Source organism: Streptopelia decaocto (genome assembly GCF_964273445.1).
Source record: "Streptopelia decaocto genome assembly, chromosome: 2".
Classification (NCBI taxonomy): domain Eukaryota; kingdom Metazoa; phylum Chordata; class Aves; order Columbiformes; family Columbidae; genus Streptopelia; species Streptopelia decaocto.
This window is the reverse complement of record NC_138655.1, coordinates 1,492,344-1,514,328: the sequence shown is the minus strand read 5'-3', so window position 1 is coordinate 1,514,328 and position 21,985 is coordinate 1,492,344. Positions and strand designations below refer to the sequence as shown.

Genomic DNA, 21,985 nt, shown 5'->3' with positions numbered 1-21,985 from the left:
TTGGGAGTGGAGGTGGTAGAGACTCCACCCTGGGACGTATTTAAACCCAACTGGCCCCGGTTTATGATAACATGCTCTATGTGGCCCTGCCTTAGCAAGTGGATAGAAGCACTTGCTGTCCAGATGTTCCTGCCAGACTCAATGATTCTGAGATTCTGTTTCTCAGGAGGACCATAAGCTCATGCTGGGAAAGAGAGTCAGGTGTACGCTGGTGCAGAGAGATGTTGATAGAGGCATGTGGAGGGGGGGCATTATGAGTTTGAAGCTTTTGTTTGAGCAAGTGATGGCCTTGTGACACATCATGGAAGCCCCATAGATGCCAGTCTGTTTTGGTGGTGGTCATGCTGGTTAGCCGTTTCAAAGGAGAGCTATTGTGGTGCACGTGCACCCACCATAAAGTCCTATTGAGCCCTGGCTTTGTTTTTGGTGAGCTTGGAAATACCGTAGGTAAAAAAAAGGAGGAGGCATCGTCTCAGGCTGGGATGCAAGAGACCTTTATTGAGGAAAGACAAGAGTGAAAAGGCAGGAGCACCAAGTAGGCGGTGACAAGTATAAGCTGCACGTTGGGTGAGCATCAGCTGAGGTTGCTTCTGTGACATAGATCTTGCCAGAGCACCAAGATCTTCCTGGCTCCTTTAGAGGAAGAGCCATGGACAGCAGGTCAACGTGCCAAGAAGGGTCCAGAGGGGAGTCCACAATCCATGCCGTAGCTTCAATGCGGTAGGTGGTGTCCGTCAGGGGTGGTGGCGAGGGCCCTTAGCAGATGTATCCAGCCCTTCTGCCGCCGCAGCCGCCCAGGCCTCCGAAGCCGTAGCCGAAGGCGCCGGAGTTGACGGCAACTCCCTGGGCGCCGAGTTCGTTGCCCACGGCAGCCGATGCGGAGGATCCGACGGCGGTGCTCTGGGGGTGGGAGGTGAGGATGGGTCCTGGCAGGGTGACCAGCACAGCGGGAGGCTGGATGACGACGCGGGAGTCCTGGCACTGCAGGGAACAGGGCTCGTTGCAGCTGTTGGCCAGCGGGGTGGGTCCCCAGGAGCGGCAGGCGTCGTAGCAGGCCATGTGTGTGGTGTGGAGAGGCCCTGGAAGGGACGAGAGGCTGTTGAGCAAGCGCAGGGGGGTGGGGGTGCGAGGAGCGGTGTTGCAGGAGGGTGAGGGAGTGGGGAGGCTGGTGTGGGGCTGTGGGGAGCGTGGCGGTGGGGAGGCGTGAGGGCTGCTGAGGCTGGGGACAGAGCGTGCTGGAAGAGAGGGGCCAGGCGGGGCAGGAGAAGGAGGGGAAGGGGGTTGAGGCTCACCTTGTTGAGCTCGGAGGGAGGAGAAGGCGTCAGGAGAGTGTGTGAGGGAGAGAGGCGCTGGGCCGGCTTTTATGCTGGTCCCCGAGAGGCGGGACAGCCTTTGCGCATGGCGACATTGTGCAGCTAGCAGCTGATTGATGCCACAGCCTGGCCAGGAATGAGGAGGGTGTGTTTTCCTTCCCGCAATGCTCCAATTTCTTGTTCTTGTCTTGAGGACATGTCCACTTGGCCCTGGCAGCAGCTTTGAAGTGCGAGCATTAGAGGCCAAAGACTTGGCGTTGGTGGTGTGTGTCAGGACGGGCAGAGAACACGGCCAGGGCGTAGCAGATGTGGGGTGTCGTCAGTGAGGTCATCCCATGGCACTCGTGTGTCTTGCGACTACTTTATGAAGAGGGGGCACCATCTCTTCCCTTTTCTGGCAGGCTGGTCTGAGTTTGGATCTGTGCTGGGTGTTAGTGGCTGCACCTTCTGTGATGTTTGCTTGTCTTCTGCATTGCTGTCTTCTTGCTAAGCTTAGGCCTGGCTTTTCCTCTTGAGTGTTCTCTGTGGGTGTTTTTGTTCTTTCTTGCATGCAAGATTTTAGCTGGATATACTTGTTTTTCTTGGAAAGTCTTTGGTAGCAAAGAAGGTACAGTGGTTGCTTCTCTGAGAAGTTTCCAGAAGCTTCTAGCTTGTTTAGTAGTGCCAGTGCCACCTGGTTTCTGTAGGGACTTTTTGGTGGCCATTTCAGAGCTTATCAGCCATGGTGGTGTTACCCCTATGAGAATTTATTTAAGAAGGGGAAGAAAGACTGACCGTATAACTTGAAGAAAGATATGAGAATATGAGTCCAGAGACTCCAAGGTCAGAGAAGAAAGAGGGGCAGGAGGTGCCCCAGGCACCAAAGCAGAGATTCCCCTGCCTCCTGTGATAAATATCTTTGCACATCACAGGTTGGTCCCCTGTGGGCTGTGGCGGACCTGATGCTGGAAAAGTTAGGTGTGTCTTTTTTGTCCGTGACAGTAGTTGCTGAATGATCTTCTCGTCCTTGACTCAGGAGCCCTTTCTCATACTTTCTTTTTGCATCCAATTGAGGAGAGGGAGTGATAGAGCAGCTTGGTGGGCACCTGCCATCCAGCCAAAGTCAACCCAGCCCAGAGCCCCATCGTGCCAGCAGAGCAGGGTCACGGGCTTGTTCCTGATCCTGGTCCTCAGGGCCCCATACTGTGCCTCAGGGACCCCACACTGAGGAGGACGGTGACCTCACAAAGGGATTTCTGTGTGACATCAGAGCACAGGGGCGGTTGCTTGGCGTCCCTTGGACTGGGGCTCTATGGACCCTGCAGCAGGGAGGCTGGTGGTGCAGAGACTCCCTGCATGCATCACTGTGGGGCTCTGTAGTGAAGAGTGGTGTCCTGGGGATCTCCCTCACTTGGGGATCTCCCTCGCCAAGGGATCAGTTGAAGACTCCCCAGCAAGGTGAGACCATGCTCTTGTATGGTGTGCTTAGAAGGTGCATTGTAAAGAAGGGGCCCCGAGTATTCACAGCCCTGGAAGGCTGGTCTGGTCTTTGGCGCTGTTCCAGGCATGAGAGCTGCTGCTGCCTCTATCACATTCACTGACTGCCCGCCTTGCTGCCGTCTTACTAAGCCCGTCTTTAGCCCTGGCCTTTCGCCTGGACTGTGCCTTGTGGGTGTCTTGTTACCCTCTTGTTTGTAAACTTGTAGCTGGGTGTATTGGGTTTTCATGGCAAGGTTTTGGTACGATAAGAGCTTCAGGTTTGTCTTCTGTGAGAAGGTATGGACTGAAGTTGGACCAAGGGTTGGACTTGATGATGTCTGAGGTCTTTTCGAACCCAGTCGACTCTGCGATTCTGTGATTGCCCCATGTGTGATGGGAGAGTCCCGAGTTGCCGAAAGACAAACCATTGGGGAAGAAGACTGGCCTGGCCTTATCAAGGAGGTTTGTCTGGTTTGTCCAAGCCATTGTTTGGTTGTGGAAAAGGAAATGGCCTTAAGTTGTGCCAGGGAATGTTTAGATTGGATATTAGGCAAATTTTCTTCCCAGAAAAGGGGTGTTCACAGTGGAGGTGATGACCACCTGGAGCCAGTAGAGGACCTGGCGCTGGAGCAGGTGGGTGCACGCACAGGAGGTGTGACCCTGTAGGAAGCCTGTGTTGGACCACAGAATTGGCAGGACGTGTGAACCCGTGAGGAAAGTCTAAATAGTAAATGACTCTGTGATTCTGCTCCTGGTGGAGCCGGAGAGTCGTGCTGGGGAAGGAAGATGGTCAAGTGTGTGTTGTCATAGGGAGGTCTCACCAGAGGCATGTTGAGAAGAGTATTCTCGTGTCAAAATCTTTGTTGGTGCAGTGATGGGCTTGTATCATGTTGTGGAAGCCCCCCAGATTCTGGTCTGTGTTCTTGGTGGTATAGGTGGTGACATATTTGCTGGGAGAAGTCTTCTGGCCCTTTTCCCCCCTATCCAGTGTGCTTCTTGAGCCCTGGCTTTGTGCTGGGTGAGGTTGGAAGAGCCTTGAGAGAAGAAAGTAAAGCGAGATGTGTCAGGCTGGGATGCAAGAGACCTTTATTGAGGAAAGAGAAGAGTGAAAAGGCAGGAGCACCAAGTAGGCGGTGACAAGTATAAGCTGCACGTAGGGTGAGCATCAGCTGAGGTTGCTTCTGTGACATAGATCTTGCCAGAGCACCAAGATCTTCCTGGCTCCTTTAGAGGAAGAGCCATGGACAGCAGGTCCACATGCCAAGAAGGGTCCAGAGGTGAGTCCACAATCCATGCCGTAGCTTCAATGCAGTAGGTGGTGTCCGTCAAGGGGTGGTGGCGAGAGCCCTTAGCAGATGTATCCAGCCCTTCTGCCGCCACAGCCGCCCAGGCCTCCGAAGCCGTAGCCGAAGGCGCCGGAGTTGACGGCAACTCCCTGGGCGCCGAGTTCGTTGCCCACGGCAGCCGATGCGGAGGATCCGACGGCGGTGCTCTGGGGGTGGGAGGTGAGGATGGGTCCTGGCAGGGTGACCACCACGGTGGAAGGCTGGATGAGGACACGGGAGTCCTGGCACTGCAGGGAACAGGGCTCGTTGCAGCTGTTGGCCAGCGGGGTGGGTCCCCAGGAGCCGCAGGCGTTGTAGCAGGCCATGTGTGTGGTGTGGAGAGGCCCTGTAAGGTACGAGAGGCTGTTGAGCAAGCGCAGGGGTGTGGGGGTGCGAGGAGCGGTGTTGCAGGAGGGTGAGGCAGTGGGGAGGCTGGTGTGGGGCTGTGGGGAGCGTGGCGGTGGGGAGGCGTGAGGGCTGCTGAGGCTGGGGGCAGAGCGTGCTGGAAGAGAGGGGCCAGGCGGGGCAGGAGAAGGAGGGGAAGGGGGTTGAGGCTCACCTTGTTGAGCGCGGAGGGAGGAGAAGGCGTCAGGAGAAGAGTGTGAGGGAGAGGGGCGCTGGGCCGGCTTTTATGCTGGTCCCCGAGGGGCGGGACAGCCTTTGCGCATGGCGACATTGTGCAGCCAGCAGCTGTTCGTTGCCACAGCCTGGCCAGGAATGAGGAGGGTGTGTTTTCCTTCCCGCAATGCTCCAATTTCTTGTTCTTGTCTTGAGGACGTGTCCACTTGGCATTGGTGGCAGCTTTGAAGTCTAAGCGTTAGACACTGAAGACTTGCGGATGATGGCGCGTGTCAGGGCGGGCAGAGAACGCAGCCAGGGCGTAGCAGAGGTGGGGTGTCATCAGTGAGGTCATCCCATGGCACTCATGTGGTTTGCGGCTACTTTATGAAGAGGGGGCACCATTTCCTCACAGCCCTGACAGGCTGGTCCTGGCTTTGAGCTTTTGTAGTCATGAGAGCTACCACTTCCATTGTCCTTTCACTCCCTTTCTTGCTACATTCTCGCTAAGCCTTTCTTTAGGCCTGGCCTATCCCACTGGGTTTCCTTTATGGGTGTCTTGTTGCACCTCTTGCTGCAAGCTTGTAGCTGGGTGTACTGGGCTTCCGTAGCAAGGGAGCTGCTTGGTTGTCCTCTGTCAGAAGCTTGCAGAAGTTTCCCTATGCGTGAAACAGAGTCCTGACCTGCAGAAAGATGGCCTAGTGGGGTAGAAGACTGGCTGGAACTTAGGAGAAGAGAGTTTATGAGCTCTGTAAGACAGGGCAGGCAACTTAAAGGACTCCATGGGTGTTGTGAGTTTATGCAGGGAGAACACTAGAAGGGCCAAAGCTCAATTAGGACTTCATCTGCCTACTGCTTTAAAACATGACCATGACATGGCATTGATGGCGCGTGTCAGGGCGGGCAGAGGATGCAGCCAAAGCGCAGGAGAGGTGGAGTGTCATCAGTGAGGTCATCCCATGGCACTCGTGTGGTTTGCGGTTGCATTGTGTGGAGGGGGCCTGATTTCCCTGCAGCGCTGTCAATCTGCTCTGGGCTTTGGAGCTGTGCTGGCCTTGAGGAATTGCCTCTTCCATGGAATAGGATCCCTGCGTGGCTTGCTTCCATCTGACTAATCCTTTCCTTCCTCGCTCGTTATGATCTCTGGGGGTCTTGGTGTGTGTCTTGCGTATGAGCTGGGTGTGCAGGGTTTGTTTTTGAAGATTTTAGTCAGGAGAAGCTACACAGTTGGAAGCTGAGCAGAGGTTCTAGAAGTTTACTCATGGTACATAGACAGTGTTGGTGTGTAGACAACAAGCTGACACTGTTTGTCCCAGAGAAAGCGGGTGTTCGTGTCTTGGGCTACCGTAGTCATTGATGGCTGAAACACTGGCTGGATGGCAGAGCCCAAAGAGTTGCGGTACTGGAGTTAAATCCATTTGGTGGCCACTCACAAGTGCTTTTCTCCAGGGCTCAATACTGGGGCCAGTTCTCTTTAATAATCTTTCTTGTTGATCTGGATGAGGGGATCGAGTGCATCCTCAGTACATCTGCAGATGACACCAAGTACAGGCAGGAGCGTTGAGCCTCTTGGAGCTATGAAGGCTCTACAGATGGCCCTGGAAAGGCTGAATCAATGGGCTGAGACCAGTTGCATGAGGTTCAACAAAGCCAAGTGTCGGGTCCTGCACTTGGGTCACCACAATGCCATGAAGACTCCAGTAAGTGTCAAGAGCTGTGGAAGAGTGGCTGGAAAGCTGCCCGGTGGCCAAGGACCCGGGGGTGTGGGTCGACAGTGGCTGAATATGAGGCAGCGTGTGTGGCCGTGACGGCCACCGGCGTCTTGGCTTGTGTCAGCACTGGTGTGGCCAGCAGGAGCAGGCCAGTGACCATGCCCTATTCTTGGCAATGGTGAGGTCACACCTTGAATCGTGTGTTCAGTTTTGGGCCCCTGACGGAAAGAAAGACCTTCAAGTGTCTAAGCCATTTCAAAGAAGGAGAATGAAACTTGTGAAAAGTTGGAGCACAGGTGTGATGGAGGACCCGCTTTGGGTTTTGGGGTGTATAGCCTGGAGAAAAAAAAAAGTGAGGGGAGACCTTCTGTCTGTCTGCAGCTGCCTGAAAAGAGGTTGTAGTGAGGAAGGGATTCAGCCTCTTTTCCCAAGTACCAAGTGACAGGACAAGAGGAAATGGCCTTAAGTTGTGCCAGGGAACGTTTAGATTGGATATTAGGCAAATTTTCTTCCCAGAAAAGGGGTGTCCACAGTGGAGGAGATGACCACCTGGAGCCTGTAGAGGACCTGACGGTGGAGCAGGTGGGTGCATGCACAGGAGGTGTCACCCTGTAGGAAGCCTGTGTTGGACCACAGAATTGGCAGGACGTGTGAAGCCATTAGGAAAGTCTAAATACTAAATGATTCTGTGATTCTGCTCCTGGTAGAGCCGGAGTGTGATGCTGGGAAAGAAAGATAGTCAAGTGTGTGTTGTCATAGGGAGGTCTCACCAGAGGCAAGTTGAGGATAGTGTTCATGTGTCAATACCTTTCTTTGGTCCAGTGATGGGCTTGTATCATGTATCACAGTATCACAGTATCACAGTATCACAGTATGTTTGGGATTGGAATGGACTTCAAAAGATCATCTAGTCCAATCCCCCTGCTGGAGCAGGAACGCCTAGGTGAGGTCGCACAGGAACATGTCGAGGCAGGTTTTGAATGTCTCCAGAGAAGGAGACTCCACAACCTCCCTGGGCAGCCTCGGCCAGTGCTCTGTCACCCTTACTGAGAAGAATTTTTTCTCAAATTTAAGTGGAACCTCCTGTGTTCCAGCTTGATCCCATTACCCCTTGTCCTATCATTGTTTGCCACCGAGAAGAGCCTGGCTCCATGCTCGTGGCACTCACCCTTTATATATTTATAAACATTAATAAGGTCACCCCTCAGTCTCCTCTTCTCCAAACTAAAGAGACCCAGCTCCCTCCGCCTTTCTTCATAAGGGAGGTGCTCCACTCCCTTAATCATCTTTGTTGCCCTACGCTGGACTCTCTCCAGCAGTTCCCTGTCCTTCTTGAACTGAGGGGCCCAGAACTGGACACAATATTCCAGATGTGGTCTCACCAGGGCGGAGTAGAGGGGAAGGAGGACCTCTCTCGATCTACTCACCACCCCCCTTCTAATACACCCCAGGATGCCATTGGCCTTCCTGGCCACAAGGGCACAGTGCTGGCTCGTGGTCATCCCGTTGTCCACCAGGACCCCCAGGTCCCTTTCCCCTACACTGCTCTCTAATATGTAATTTCCCAACCTATACTGGAACCTGGGGTTGTTCCTGCCCAGATGCAGGACTCTACACTTGCCCTTGTTAAATTTCATTAGGTTATTCCCCGCCCAACTCTCCAGCTTGTCCAGGTCCCGCTGGATGGCAGCACAGCCTTCTGGCGTGTCAGCCACTCCTCCCAGCTTGGTGTCATCAGCAAACTTGCTGATAGTACACTCTATTCCCTCATCTATATCGTTAATGAATATATTGAATAATATTGGCCCCAGTACTGACCCCTGAGGCACTCCACTAGATACTGGCCTCTAACTAGACTCCGCACCATTGACTACCACTCTCTGGCTTCTCTCCTTAAGCCAGTTTGCAACCCACCTCACTACTCTGTTGTCTAGACCACACCTCCTCAACTTAGCTGTGAGGATGCTGTGGGAGACTGTGTCAAAGGCTTTACTGAAGTCAAGGTAGACAACATCCACCGCTCTGCCATCATCCATCCACCTTGTTACATTCTCATAAAAGGCTATGAGGTTGGTCAAGCATGACTTACCCTTGGTAAAGCCATGCTGACTGCCCCTAATAACCCTCTTATCCTTGATATGCCTTGGGATGGCACCAAGGATAAGCTGTTCCATTACTTTCCCAGGGACAGAGGTGAGGCTGACCGGTCTATAATTACCCGGGTCCTCCTTCTTGCCCTTTTTCAAGACTGGAGTGACATTTGCTTTCCTCCAATCCTCGGGCACCTCTCCCGTTTCCCAAGACTTGGCAAAGATGATGGAGAGCGGTCCAGCAATGACTTCAGCCAACTCCCTCAGCACCCGCAGATGCATCCCATCTGGACTCATGGATTTATGGATGTCCAGACTATGTAATTGCTCCCTAACCCAGTCCTCATCAACTAAAGCAAACTCCTCCATTGACCTGGCTTCATCCGGGGTCTCAGGGGTACAGGGCTCCCCAGTACAGCCTCCGGCAGAGTAGACAGAGACAAAGAAGGCATTCAGTAATTCTGCCTTCTCTGTATCTTCTGCCATCAGGGCACCCAGCCCATTCATCAGTAAGCCTACATTGCCTCTGGTATTAGTTTTATCTGCTATGTATTTGAAAAAGTTCCTTCTGCTGTCCCTGACCCTCTTGCCAGCTATAATTCTAAGGAGGCCATCTGTAATTCTAAGGAGGCCTTAGAAGAAGAAGAATATTCACAGATTCTGGTCTGTATTTTTGGTAGTATAGGTGGTGACATATTTCCTGGGAAAAGTCTTGTTACCCTTTTCCCCCTATCCAGTTTGCTTCTTGAGCCCTGGCTTTGTGCTAGTTGAGGTTGGAAGAGCCTTGAGAGAAGAAAGTAGAGTGAGACGTCTCAGGCTGGGATGCAAGAGAACTTTATTGAAAAAAAAGAAGAGGGAGAAGGCAAGAGCACCAATTAGGCGGTGACAAGAATAAGCTGCAGGTAGTGCGACCATCAGTTGAGGTTGCTTCTGTGACACAGATCTTGCAGAGCACCAAGATCTTCCTGGCTCCTTTTGAAGAAGAGCCATGGAGAGCAGGTGTACATGGCAAGAAGGGTCCAGAGGTGAGTCCATAATCCGTGCCGTAGCTTCAATGAGGTAGGTGGTGTTCATCAGGGGTGGTTGCAAAGACCCTTAGCAGATGTAGCCACCCCTTCTGCCGCCAAAGCAGCCCAGACCTCCGAAGCCACCCAGGCCTCTGAAACCATAGCCGTAGCCAAAGGCGCCGGAGTTGACGGCAACTCCCTGGGCGCCGAGTTCGTTGCCCACGGCAGCCGATGCGGAGGATCCGACGGCGGTGCTCTGGGGGTGGGAGGTGAGGATGGGTCCTGGCAGGGTGACCAGCACAGCGGGAGGCTGGATGACGACGCGGGAGGCCTGGCACTGCAGGGAACAGGGCTCGTTGCAGCTGTTGGCCAGCGGGGTGGGTCCGCAGGAGCCGCAGGCGTTGTAGCAGGCCATGTGTGTGGTGTGGAGGGGCCCTGGACAGGACGAGAGGCTGTTGAGCAAGCGCAGGGGGGTGGGGGTGCGAGGAGCGGTGTTGCAGGAGGGTGAGGCAGTGGGGAGGCTGGTGTGGGGCTGTGGGGAGCGTGGCGGTGGGGAGGCGTGAGGGCTGCTGAGGCTGGGGGCAGAGCGTGCTGGAAGAGAGGGGCCAGGCGGGGCAGGAGAAGGAGGGGAAGGGGGTTGAGGCTCACCTTGTTGAGCTCGGAGGGAGGAGAAGGCGTCAGGAGAGTGTGTGAGGGAGAGAGGCGCTGGGCCGGCTTTTATGCTGGTCCCCGAGGGGCGGGACAGCCTTTGCGCATGGTGGCATTTTGCAGCCAGCAGCTGTCTGATGCCACAGCCTGGCCAGGAATGAGGAGGGTTTGTTTTCCTTCCCGCAATGCTCCAGTTTCTTGTTCTTGTCTTGATGACGTGTCCTCTTGGCCCTGGCGGCAGCTTTGAAGTGCGAGTATTAGAGGCCAACGACTTGGCGTTGGTGGTGCACGTCAGGGCAGGCAGAGGATACGGCCAAAGCGTACCAGAGGTGCGGTGTCATCAGTGAGGTCATCCCATGGCACTCTGTGGTTTGCAGGTGCGTTACGAACAGGGGGCACCATTTCCTTCCATCTCTGGCAGGCTGGTCTGAGGTTGGATCTGTGCTGGGTGTTAGTGGCTGCACCTTCTATGGTGTTTTTTTGGCTTCTGCATTGCTGTCTTCTTGCTAAGCTTGTATTTAGGCCTGGCTTTTCCTCTTGAGTGTTGTCTGTGGATGTTTTTGTTCTTTCTTGCATGTAAGCTTTTAGCTGGATATACTGTTTTACATGGAAAGTCTTTGGTAGCAAGGGAGCTACAGTGGTTGCTTCTCTGAGAAGTTTCCAGAAGCTTCCAGCTTGTTCAGTAGTGCCAGTGCCACCTGGTTTCCATAAGGACTTTTTGCTTACCATTTCAGCGCTAATCAGCCATGGTGGTGTTACCCCTATGAGAATTTATTTAAGAAGGGGAAGAAAGACTGACCGTATAACTTGAAGAAAAAATTTGGAATATATGAGTCTAGAGACTCCAAGGTCAGAGAAGAAAGAGGGGCAGGAGGTGCCCCAGGCACCAGAGCAGAGATTCCCCTGCCTCCTGTGATAAATATCTTTGCACATCACAGGTTGATCCCCTGCGGGCTGTGGAGGACCTTTTGCTGGAAAAGTTAGGTGTGTCTTTTTTGCCCGTGACAGTATTCACTGAATGATCTTCTTGTCATTGACTCAAGAACCCTTTCTCATCTTTTCTTTTTGCATCCAATTGAGGAGAGAGAGTGATAGAGCAGTTTGGTGGGCACCTGCCATCCAGCCAAAGTCAACCCAGCCCAGAGCCCCATCTTGCCAGCAGAGAAGGGTCACAGGCCTGTTGGCAAATGTGATGTTTATCGATAAGAAAGGGTGGAAGGAGGATCTGGGAAACTACAGCTCTGTCAGTCTGACCTTGGTGCCATGGAAGGTCATGGAGCAGATAATGCTGAGTGCCATCACCTTCCATGTACAGGACAAGGAAGCAGGTGATCAGGCCCTGTCAGTATGTGTTTATGAAAGGCAGGTCCTGCCTGACTAACCTGACTCCTTCTATGACAAGGGGACCCGCTTAGCGGATGATGGAATGGCTGTGGATTTTGTCTACCAAGACTTTAGTAAGGCCTTTACACTATTTCCTCCAAAAAAAGTGGCTGCTCATGGCTTGCACAGTCATCCTCTACTCGGGCTAAACCACTGGCTGGATGGCTGAGCCTGAAGAGTTGTGGAGAGTGGAGTTAAATCCAGCCGGCAGCTGGTCACAAGGGGTGTTCACATGGGCTACCTACTTGGGCCATTTCTGTTGAATATCTTTCTCCATGACCTGGATGAGGGGATCTATCGGGTGGGCCCTTTTTTGCAGACTCCACTAAGTGAGGTGGGAGTGTTGATCTGCTGGAGGGTAGGAAGGGTCTACAGAGGCCCCTGGACAGGCTGAATGAATGCGTCGAGACCAATTGCATGAGATTCAACAAGGCCAAGTTCCAGGCCCTGCACTTGGGTCACCACAACCCCGTGAACACTACAGGCTTGAGGAAGAGTGGCTGGAAAGCTGCCTGGCTGTGGTTTGTGGATGCGTTGTGAAGAGGAGGCCCAATTTCCTCGCTGCCCTGGCAGCCTGGTCGTGGCTTTGCAGTGTTCTCAGGCATGAGAACACTGGTTTTACAGTAGTCAGTCCCTCCCTGCCTGTCACCTTGCTATGCCTGTCTTTAGGCCTGGCCTCATGAGGACCAGAAGAATGTTGAGAGGTTTTTATTGAGAAAACTGTAAATGCCAAAGCCCATCTAGAATCTAGTCTCTTTAGTGACATAAAAGACAATAAATACAGTTGGTACACATAAATTAGAACCAAAAGGTAGGCTAAACAGAATCTCCTTTCTTTAGTGGAAGTAGGGGGAAACAGAATGACAAAGGATGAGGAAAATGTCTTAGTGCCTTTTTTGCCCCAGTCTTTAATTGCAAAAGGAGTTGCTTTCCACTTACGCAGCTCTGTGGGGTGGAAGACGAGGATGGGGAGCCGAACGAAGCCCCAGGAATGTAAGGGAAATGGTTGGTGACCTGCTCCTCCAGTTAGACACACACAAGTCTATGGGTCCTGATGGGATCCACCCTAGTGTACGGAGGGAGCTGATAGAGGTGCTCACCAAGTGAATTTCTGTCATTTATCGGCAGTTCTGACTCACCAGGGAGGTCCCCATTGACTGGACATTGGCAAATGTGAGACTTATATAGAAGAGCTAGAGGAAGGATCCAGGAAACTCCAGTCCTGTCAGTCTGACCTCAGTGCCAGGGAAGGTTATGGAAAAGATAAGCTGAGTGCCATCAGGCTGCATGCAGAGAACAAACAGATGAGCAGGCCCAGTCAGCATGTGTTCATGAAAGACAGGTCGTGCCTGACTAACCTGATCTCCTGCCACGGCAAGATGACCTGCTTAGTGCATGAGGGAATGGCTGTACAAGTTGTCTACCTAGACATTACACGGTTTCTCCTGGAGAAAGTTTCTTCTTGTGGCTCATATGGATGTACTCTTCACTGGCTAAAAAGTGGCTGGATCACAGGGCCCAAAGAGTTGTGATGACTGGAGTTAAATGCAGTTGGTGGCCGTTCACAAGAGGGGTTCCCCAGGGCTCAGTACTCTGGCCAGTTCTTTTTGATATCTTTCTTTGTGATCTGGACAAGGGGCTGGAGTGCACCCTCAGTACGTTTGCAGATGATATCAAGTTGGGCAGGAATGCTGATCTATTGGACAGTAAGAATGTTCTAGAGAAGGATCTGGGCAGGCTGGATTGATGATAAGATGGCAATTGTCTGAGGTTCAACAAGGACAAGTGTCGGGTTCTGCACTTGTGTCACCACCACCCAAAGGAACACCAGAGGCTTGGTGGAAGACAGGCTGTATAGCTGCCTGTTGGAAAAGGACCTGGGCTACTGGGGACCAGCTGGCAGAACATGAGCCAGCATGTGCCCAGGAAGGCCAACAGCATTCTGGCCTGTGTCATCACTAGTGTGGCCAGCAGGAGCAAGGCAGTGACCATCCCCCTGTATTTGGTGCTGGTGAGGCTGCAACTAGAATCTGGGGTTCATTTTGGGGCCCGTCATGACAAGAAAGGCCTTTGAGTTGCTGGAGGGGGTTCAGAGAAGGGCAACGAATCTGGTGAAAGATCTGGAGCATAAGTGGGATGGGGAGAAGCTGAGGGATCTGGGGGTGTTTTGCCAGGAGAACAGGAGGCTGAAGAGAGACCTGCTTTCTCTCTGCACCTGCCTGAAAGGAGGGTGTAGAGAGGAAGATGTCGTTCTATTCTCTGAAGTAGCAAAAACTAAGAGGTGAAGAAGTTGCTTCAAGTAGTGCCATTGGAGATTTAGATTGGATATTAAGAAAAATGTCTCCCAGAATGGGTTGTCGGGCATTGGAAGAGGGTGCTCAGGGAAGCGGTGGAGTAACCATCCCTAGAGGTAATTAAAAGACATGTAGATAAGGTTTTTAGAACATGAGACAAGGCAGCATAGGTGGATGTCATCAGTGTGTCTAAATACTCAAGCAAACCATGGCAGAAGAAAGCAAGAGGAGGCATCTCAGGCTGGGATGCAAGAGAACTTTATTGGGGATCAAAAAGGGTGCAAAGGTAGGAGTACCAAGTGGAAGAGAGCAAGTGTAAGGTGCAAAGAAAGTTGTGGGAGAAGAAGAGAAGGTCCTTAAGCCAGGGATGAAGGTAGCCCAGCTGGCCCCTTCCTTGCTTTGGTGCTTGGTGTCCTGAGAGGAGGAGCCATGAAGAGCAGGTCCATTTGCCAGGAAGGGCCTAGAGGTGCATGTCCTCAATCTCTGCCGTGGCTTCCAGAGTGTGTGTGGTTGGAATCAGGGGTGTTGGCGAGGGCCCTTAGCAGATGTAGCGGCTCCTTCTGCCACCAAAGCAGCCCAGGCCTCCAAAGCCATAGCCGTTGCCATAGCCGAAGGCGCCGGAGCTGATGGCAACTCCCTGGGCACCGAGTTCGTTGCCCACGGCAGCCGATGCGGAGGATCCGACGGCGGTGCTCTGAGGGTGGGAGGTGAGGATGGGTCCTGGCAGGGTGACCAGCACAGCGGGAGGCTGGATGACAATGCGGGAGTCCTGGCACTGCAGGGAACAGGGCTCGTTGCAGCTGTTGGCCAGCGGGGTGGGTCCACAGGGGCGGCAGGCGTCGTAGCAGGCCATGTGTGTGGTGTGGAGGGGCCCTGGAAGGGACAAGAGGCTGTTGAGCAAGCGCAGGTGTGTGGGAGTGCGAGGAGCGGTGTTGCAGGAGGGCGAGGGAGTGGGGAGGCTGGTGTGGGGCTGTGGGGAGCGTGGCGGTTGGGAGGCGTGAGGGCTGCTGAGGCTGGGGACAGAGCGTGCTGGAAGAGAGGGGCCAGGCGGGGCAGGAGAAGGAGGGGAAGGGGGTTGAGGCTCACCTTGTTGAGCTTGGAGGGAGGAGAAGGCGTCAGGAGAGTGTGTGAGGGAGAGAGGCGCTGGGCCGGCTTTTATGCTGGTCCCCGAGGGGCGGGACAGCATTTGCGTATGGCGGCTTTTTGCAGCCAGCAGCTCTCTGATGCCACAGCCTGGCCAGGAATGAGGCGGGTGTGTTTTCTTTCCTGCAATACTCCAGTTTCTTGTTCTTGTCTTGAGGACGTGTCCGGTTGGCCCTGACGGCAGCTTTGAAGTGTGCGTATTAGAGGCCAACGATTTGGTGTTGATGGCGTGTGTCAGGGCAGGCAGAGGACACGGCCAAAGTGTAGGAGAGGTGAGGTGTCATCAGTGAGGTCATCCCATGGCACTCATGTGGTTTGTGGTTGCATTGTGTGGAGGGGGCCTCATTTCCTTGCAGCACTCGCAGACTGGTCTGGGCTTTGGAGCTGTAGTGGGCTTGAGGAATTGGCTCTTCCACTGTATAGGATCCTGGCCCTGCTTGCTTCAATCTCACTAAGCCTTTGCTTCCACGCTCGTTGTGCTCTGTGGAGTTCTTGGTGTGTGTCTATCTTATGAGCTGGGTGTGCAGGGATTTTGTTTTAAGGTTTTAGCAGGGAAGGAGCTACACAGTTGGAAGGTGTGAGAAGGTTCATGCTACATAACAGTGTTGGTGTGTAGACAAGCTGACACTGTTTCTCCCAGAGAAAGTGGATGCTCATGGCTTGGACAGGCATAGTCTTTGATGGCTGAAAAACAGGCTGGGTGGCTGATCCCAAAGATTTATGGTGACTGGAGTTAAATCTGGTTGCTGGCCACTCACAAGGGGTGTTCCCTGGGGCTCAGTCCTTGGGCCAGTTCTGCTTCATCTCTTTCTTCTTAATCAGGAGGTGGCAATCAAGTGCACCCTCAGTACATCTGCAGATGACACCAAGTTAGGCAGGAGCGCTGAGCCACTTGGCACTGTGAAGGCTCTACAGAGGGCCGTGGACAGGCTGGATCAGTGGGCTGAGACCAATTGCATAAGGTACAACAAGGCCAAGTGTCGGGTCCTGCACTTGGGTCACCACAACCCCATGAACGCTACAGGCTTGTGTAACAGTGGCTGGAAAGCTGCCCGGTGGTAAGGGACCTGGGTCGACAGTGGCTGAGTATGAGCCAGTGTGTGTGGCCAGGTGGCTAGGACAGCTACCAGTATCCTGGCTTGTGTCCAGCAGGAGCAGGACAGTGACCATCCCCTGTCCTTGGCACTGGTGAGGCCACACCTTGAATCATGGGTGCAGTTTTTGGCCCTTGACAAAAAGAAAGATCTCCAGGTGCCTAAGCAATTTCAGAGAAGGGGAATGGAACTTGTGAAAAGTTGGGAGCACAGGTGTGATGGAGGACCCACTTTGGGACCTGGGGAAGTGTAGACTGGAGAAAAGAAAAGTGAGGCGAGACCTCCTGGCTCTCTGCAACTGCCTGAAAGGAGGTTGTAGTGAGGTAGGGATTCAGTCTCTTTTCCAATGTACCAAGTGACAGGACAAGAGGACATGGCCTCAAGTTGTGCCAGGAGAGGTTTAGATTGGATATTAGGAAGATTTTCTTCCCAGAAAGGCTTGTCCACAGTGGAGGAGATGACCACCTGGAGCCCCTAGAGGACCTGACGCTGTAGCAGGTGGGTGCACGCACAGGAGGTGTGACCCTGTAGGAAGCCTGTGTTGGACCACAGAATTGGCAGGACCTCTGAAACCATGAGGAAAGTCTAAATACTAAATTATTCTGTGATTCTAGCCCAGCTAGAATTTAGTCACTTTAGTGATGTAAAAGACAATAAATACAGTTGGTACACAGAAATTGGAACCAACTAGGCCAGCGGGGTGGGGCGGCAGGCGTCGTAGCAGGCCATGTGTGTGAATGAGGAGGGTGTGTTTTCCTTCCTGCAATGCTCCAATTTCTTTTTCTTGTCTTGAGGACGTGTCCACTTGACCCTGCCAGCCGTTTTGAAGTGCGAGAATTAGAGGCCAACGACTTGGCTTTGATGGTGTGTGTCAGAGAGGGCAGAGGATGTGGCCAAAGCACAGGAGAGGTGGGGTGTCATCAGTGAGGTCATCCCATGCCACTCGTGTGGTTTGCAGGTACATTGTGAGCAGAGGGCCCCACTTTCTTTTAGCTCCCTCTGGCTGGTCTGGGCTTTGGAGCTGTGCCAGGAATGAGGAGCTGCCTCTTATATGGTGTTCCGTTTCTCCCCTCTTTGCTAATGTTTCGCAAAGACTGTCTTTAGGCCCGCCTTCCCTGTAGGGTTTACTTTGTGCATGCCTTGGTGCCCCTCTTGCTTTTAAGCTTGTAGCTGGGTGGATTTGTTATACTCCACAAAGTTTTGGAGCATGGGAGTTTCTGAGATAAGGTTACAGAAATGTTTTTCATGTTTGAAAGAGAGTCTGGATGTGTGAAAATATGAAGCTGTGGAGAAGACCATCCAGAGTAAACACAGAACCTTAGCTGAATCTCAGGATTAAAATGAGAGGTTATGACTTTTACAGGAAGGGGCAGGTAACTGAGGAGGACTACAGGGATGTCATGAGGTTATGCAGGGAGCAAATTAGAATTGCAGAAGCGCTACTACAACATAATCTGGGTACTGTCGTAAAATACAATATAATGAATCTAGACATACATTATCAACAAAAGGAGGGCTAAACTGAATCTCCATCCTTTACTGGATGTGGGGGCAATCACAGGGCAAAGATGAAGAAAATGCTTTAATGCTTTCTTTGCCTCAATCTTTCTAATAAGACCAATTATTCTCTGGATACCAAGCCTCTGATGTAGAAGATAGGGAGTAGAATGAAGCCTCCAGAATCCAAGGTGAAATGGTTGGAAATCTGCACCAGTTGGACACTCACAAATCTATGGGGCCTGATGGGATCCAGCTAAGGGTACTGAGGGAGCTGGCGGAGGCGCTCACCAAGCCACTTTGCATCATTTATCTGCAGTTCTGGCTCACCAGGGAGGTCCCACTTGGCTGGAGGTTGGCAAATGTGCTGTTTCTGTACGACGAAGGGACAGAAGGAGGAGCTGAGGATCGGCAGGCCTGTCAGTCTGACCTTGGTGACAGGGGAAGTCATGGAGCAGATCATGTTGAGTGACATCATGCAGCACGTACAGGACAACCAGGGGATTGGGCCCAGTCAGGATGGGGTGATGAAAGGCAGGTCCTGCTTGACCAACCTGATCTCCTTCTCTGACAAGGTGACCCACTTAGTGGATGAGGGAATGGCTGTAGATGTTATCCACCTCGACTTTATTAAAGCCTTTGACAGTGATTCAACTGGAGAAAGTGGCTGCTCATGGCTTGGGCAGGTGTATCCTTCACTGGCAAAAAAACTGGCTGGATGACTGGGCCCAAACAGCTGTGGTGACTGGAGTTAAATCCAGTTGGTGGCTGCTCACAAGTCGTGTTCCCCAGGGCTCAGTACTGGGACCAGTTCTGTTTAATATTTTTCTCCATGATCTGGATCAAGTGCACTCTCAGTAAGTGTAGCCTGGAGAAAGGGAGGCCGAGGGGAGACTTTCTCGCTCTCTACAACTACCTGAAAGGAGCTTTGAGTGAGGTAGGCGTCAGTGTCTTTCCCAAGGAAGAAGCATCAGGACAAGAGAAAATAGCCTCAATCTGCACCAGGGGAGATTTACATTGGATATTAGGGAAATTTATTCACCTTAAGTTTTGTGAAGCACTGGAATGGACTGCCCAGGGTAGTGGTGGAGTCATCATCCCTGGAGGTTTTCAAAAGATGTGTAGATGTGGTGCTTGGGGACATGGTTTAGTGATGACCTTGGTATTGCTTGGTTAACACTTGGATTTGATGATCTTTAAGGTCTTTTGTACCGGAAACAATTATTTGATTGTATTCAGTGGCACCAGCCAGCTCCAACCAGACTGTTTGCTGGTGAAACCTGAGCCAATCAGCAATGGTGGTAGCACAAATGTGTGAACATCTTTAAGAAAGAGAAAAAATGACTGCAAAATTCTAACCTGGAAGAGAGGGATATATGTGATAGAAAAATCTCTACAGTCAGCAAAGTATGTGAAGAAGGAGGTGCAGGATGTGCTCCTGGTGCTGGAGCAGAGATTCCCCTGCAGCCCTTTGTGAACCCCACGCTGGAGCAGATTGTCCCACTGCAGCCTCTGGAGATCTCCCTGTCCTTACAAAGACTCAGGAGCCTTTCCTCAGATTTTCTCCCCTCATCCAGTTGAGGAGGGGGAGTGATAGAGCAGCTTGGTGGGCAGCTGCCATCCAGCCAAGGTCAAGCCAGCCCAGAGCCCCATCTTGCCAGCAGAGCAGGGTCCCAGGCTTGTTCCTGCTCCTGGTCCTCAGTGCCCCACGCTGTGCCTCAGGGACCCCACACTGAGGAGTACAATGACCTCACAAAGGGGCTTTCTGTGTGACCTCAGAGCACAGGGACGGTTGCTTGGTGTCCCCTGCACTGGTGCTCCATGGACCCTGCAGCAGGGAGGCTGGTGCATGAGCATTTCAAAGCCATTGTTTGGGTGGAGTGAAGGGTTTGTGTGACAGACTGGAAGCCCAAGCGGTCATTGGGTTCTGCTCCTGAAGACATATATGCCAGGATAGCTCCTGTGGCCATTTTCCACCCACCGCCCTTAAGCCCTGTTTTGTTGCTCAGTCAGATTAGACAAACCATGGCAGAAGAAAGCAAGAGGAGGCGTCTCTGGCTGGGATGCAAGAGAACTTTATTGAGGACCAAAAAGAGTGCAAAAGTAGGAGTACAAAGTGGAAGAGAGCAACTCTGAGGTGCAAAGAGAGATGTGGGAGAAAAGAAGAAGGCTCTTTGGCCATGTCTCAAGGCACCCCAGGCTGGCCCCATCCCTACTTCCATGCCTGATGCTGGGAGAGGAGGAGCGATGGACAGCAGGTCCATATGCCAAAAAGGACCTAGAGCTGCGTATCGTCAATCCGTGCCATGGCTTCCAGTGTGTGTGGTTGGCATCAGGGGTGGTGGCAAGGGCCCTTAGCAGATGTAGTGGCCCCTTCTGCCACCGAAGCAGCCCAGGCCTCCGAACCCTCCCAGGCCTCCGAAGCCGTAGCCAAAGCTGCCAGAGTTGATGGCAACTCCCTGGGCGCCGAGTTCGTTGCCCACGGCAGCCGATGCGGAGGATCCGACAGCGGTGCTCTGGGGGTGGGAGGTGAGGATGGGTCCTGGCAGGGTGACCAGCACGGCGGGAGGCTGGATGACGATGCGAGAGTCCTGGCACTGCAGGGAACAGGGCTCGTTGCAGCTGTTGGCCAGCGGGGTGGGTCCCCAGGAGCCGCAGGCGTTGTAGCAGGCCATGTGTGTGGTGTGGAGAGGCCCTGGAAGGAACGAGAGGCTGTTGAGCAAGCGCAGGGGTGTGGGGGTGCGTGGAGCAGTGTTACAGGAGGGTGAGGGAGTGGGGAGGCTGGTGTGGGGCTGTGGGGAGCGTGGCGGTGGGGAGGCGTGAGGGCTGCTGAGGCTGGGGGCAGAGCGTGCTGGAAGAGAGGGGCCAGGCGGGGCAGGAGAAGGAGGGGAAGGGGGTTGAGGCTCACCTTGTTGAGCACGGAGGGAGGAGAAGGCGTCAGGAGAGTGTGTGAGGGAGAGAGGCGCTGGGACGGCTTTTATGCTGGTCCCCGAGGGGCGGGACAGCCTTTGCGCATGGCGACATTTTGCAGCCAGCAGCTGTTTGATGCCACAGCCTGGCCAGGAATGAGGAGGGTGTGTTTTCCTTCCTGCAATGTTTCAGTTTCTTGTTCTTGTTTTGAGGACGTGTCCTCTTGGCCTTGGCAGCAGCTTTGAAGTCCGTGAATTAGAGGCCATAAGCTTGACGTTGATTGCGCATGTCAGAGTGGACAGAGGACGCGGCCAAAGCGTAGGAGAGGTGGGGTGTCGTCAGTGAGGTCATCCCAAGGCATCCATGTGGTTTGCGGGTGCTTTGTGAAGAGGGACCCCTTTCCTCACAGACCTTGCAGGCCGGTCTGGGCTTTGGAGCTGATCCAGGCTTGAAAAATTGCCTCTGGAAGGTGTTTCATCCCAGCCTTCTTTGCTTCCATCTCACTAAGCCTTTCCTTCCACGCTTGTTGTGCTCTGTGGGTGTCTTGGTGTGTGTTTTCCTCATGAGCTGGGTGTGCAGGGTTCATGTGTCAAGGTTTTAGCAGGGAAGGAGCTACACAGTTGGAAGCTGTGACGAGGTTCCAGAAGGTTTCTTATGTTAAATAGACAGTGTCTGTCTGTAGCAGACGAGCTGGCAGGGAAGAAGACCAGCCTGGCTGAAGGGAGAGGTTTGGTTGGAACTCAGGATACAAACAAGAGAAAGGTAGGAATTCTGGAAGAAGGTGCAGGGTACTCAGGAGCTTTGCAAGGATGTTGAGAGGTTATGCAGGCAGCACATTAGAATTGCCAAAGCCCATCTAGATGTTGATCTGCCACTTTTGTAAAACACATTAAAAATATTTCTGTACATACATGATCAGCAACAGAGCGCTAAGGAGAATTTCCCTCATTTATTTGCTGCAGGAAGAAAACACAGAGACAAAAGATGAGGAAAATGCTTAGTGCCCTCATTGCCTCAGTCTTTAATTGCAAAACCTGTTGTTCTCTGAAGGGATTGATGACAAAGACTTGTGGTGCAGGTGAGCCAAAAGACTCTTTATTTAGGCAAGGCACTTACACATATAGCTAGTCGCTGTTGTACACGCGTTTAACTTTCTGTGTTGATTGGCTTACGATAGATGTTCACGCGCTTAAAATTATCATGTGATTGGTTTACTTCATCTTGCAGGCACTCTGGCAATTTGGCTAACACATTGTAAATGTTTTTTCTTATACAAAAACATTCTGGTTCCTCATTCCATTTTGGTCAAGGTCGTTCCAGTAACTCAAGGTGACTGTCTGTAAGACCTTCCACAGTTCTCTGGCTGCTCAGCCCCCTGAGCTGGAAGACAGGGATGAGGAGCAGAATGAAGCACCAGAATCCAAGGGGAAATGGTTGGTGAAATGCTACACCAGTTGGTGGCTGCTCACAAGTGGCGTTCCCCAGGGCTCAGTACTGGGGCCAGTTCTGTTTAATATCTGTCTCCATGGTCTGATGAGGGGATCGAGTGGACC

At 52.8% G+C, this 21,985-nt stretch overlaps 1 protein-coding gene across 1 annotated transcript; it reads right to left on the bottom strand.

The window, feature by feature from the left end:
* Window positions 1–14,326: 14,326 nt before the first annotated feature.
* Window positions 14,327–14,641, bottom strand: LOC309436181 (feather keratin-like; the record flags this gene model as incomplete). Its single annotated transcript, XM_082045165.1, has 1 exon — window positions 14,327–14,641. One exon carries the CDS (start codon window positions 14,639–14,641, stop codon window positions 14,327–14,329), a length of 315 nt encoding a protein of 104 aa, XP_081901291.1.
* Between the last annotated feature and the right edge of the window lie 7,344 nt (window positions 14,642–21,985).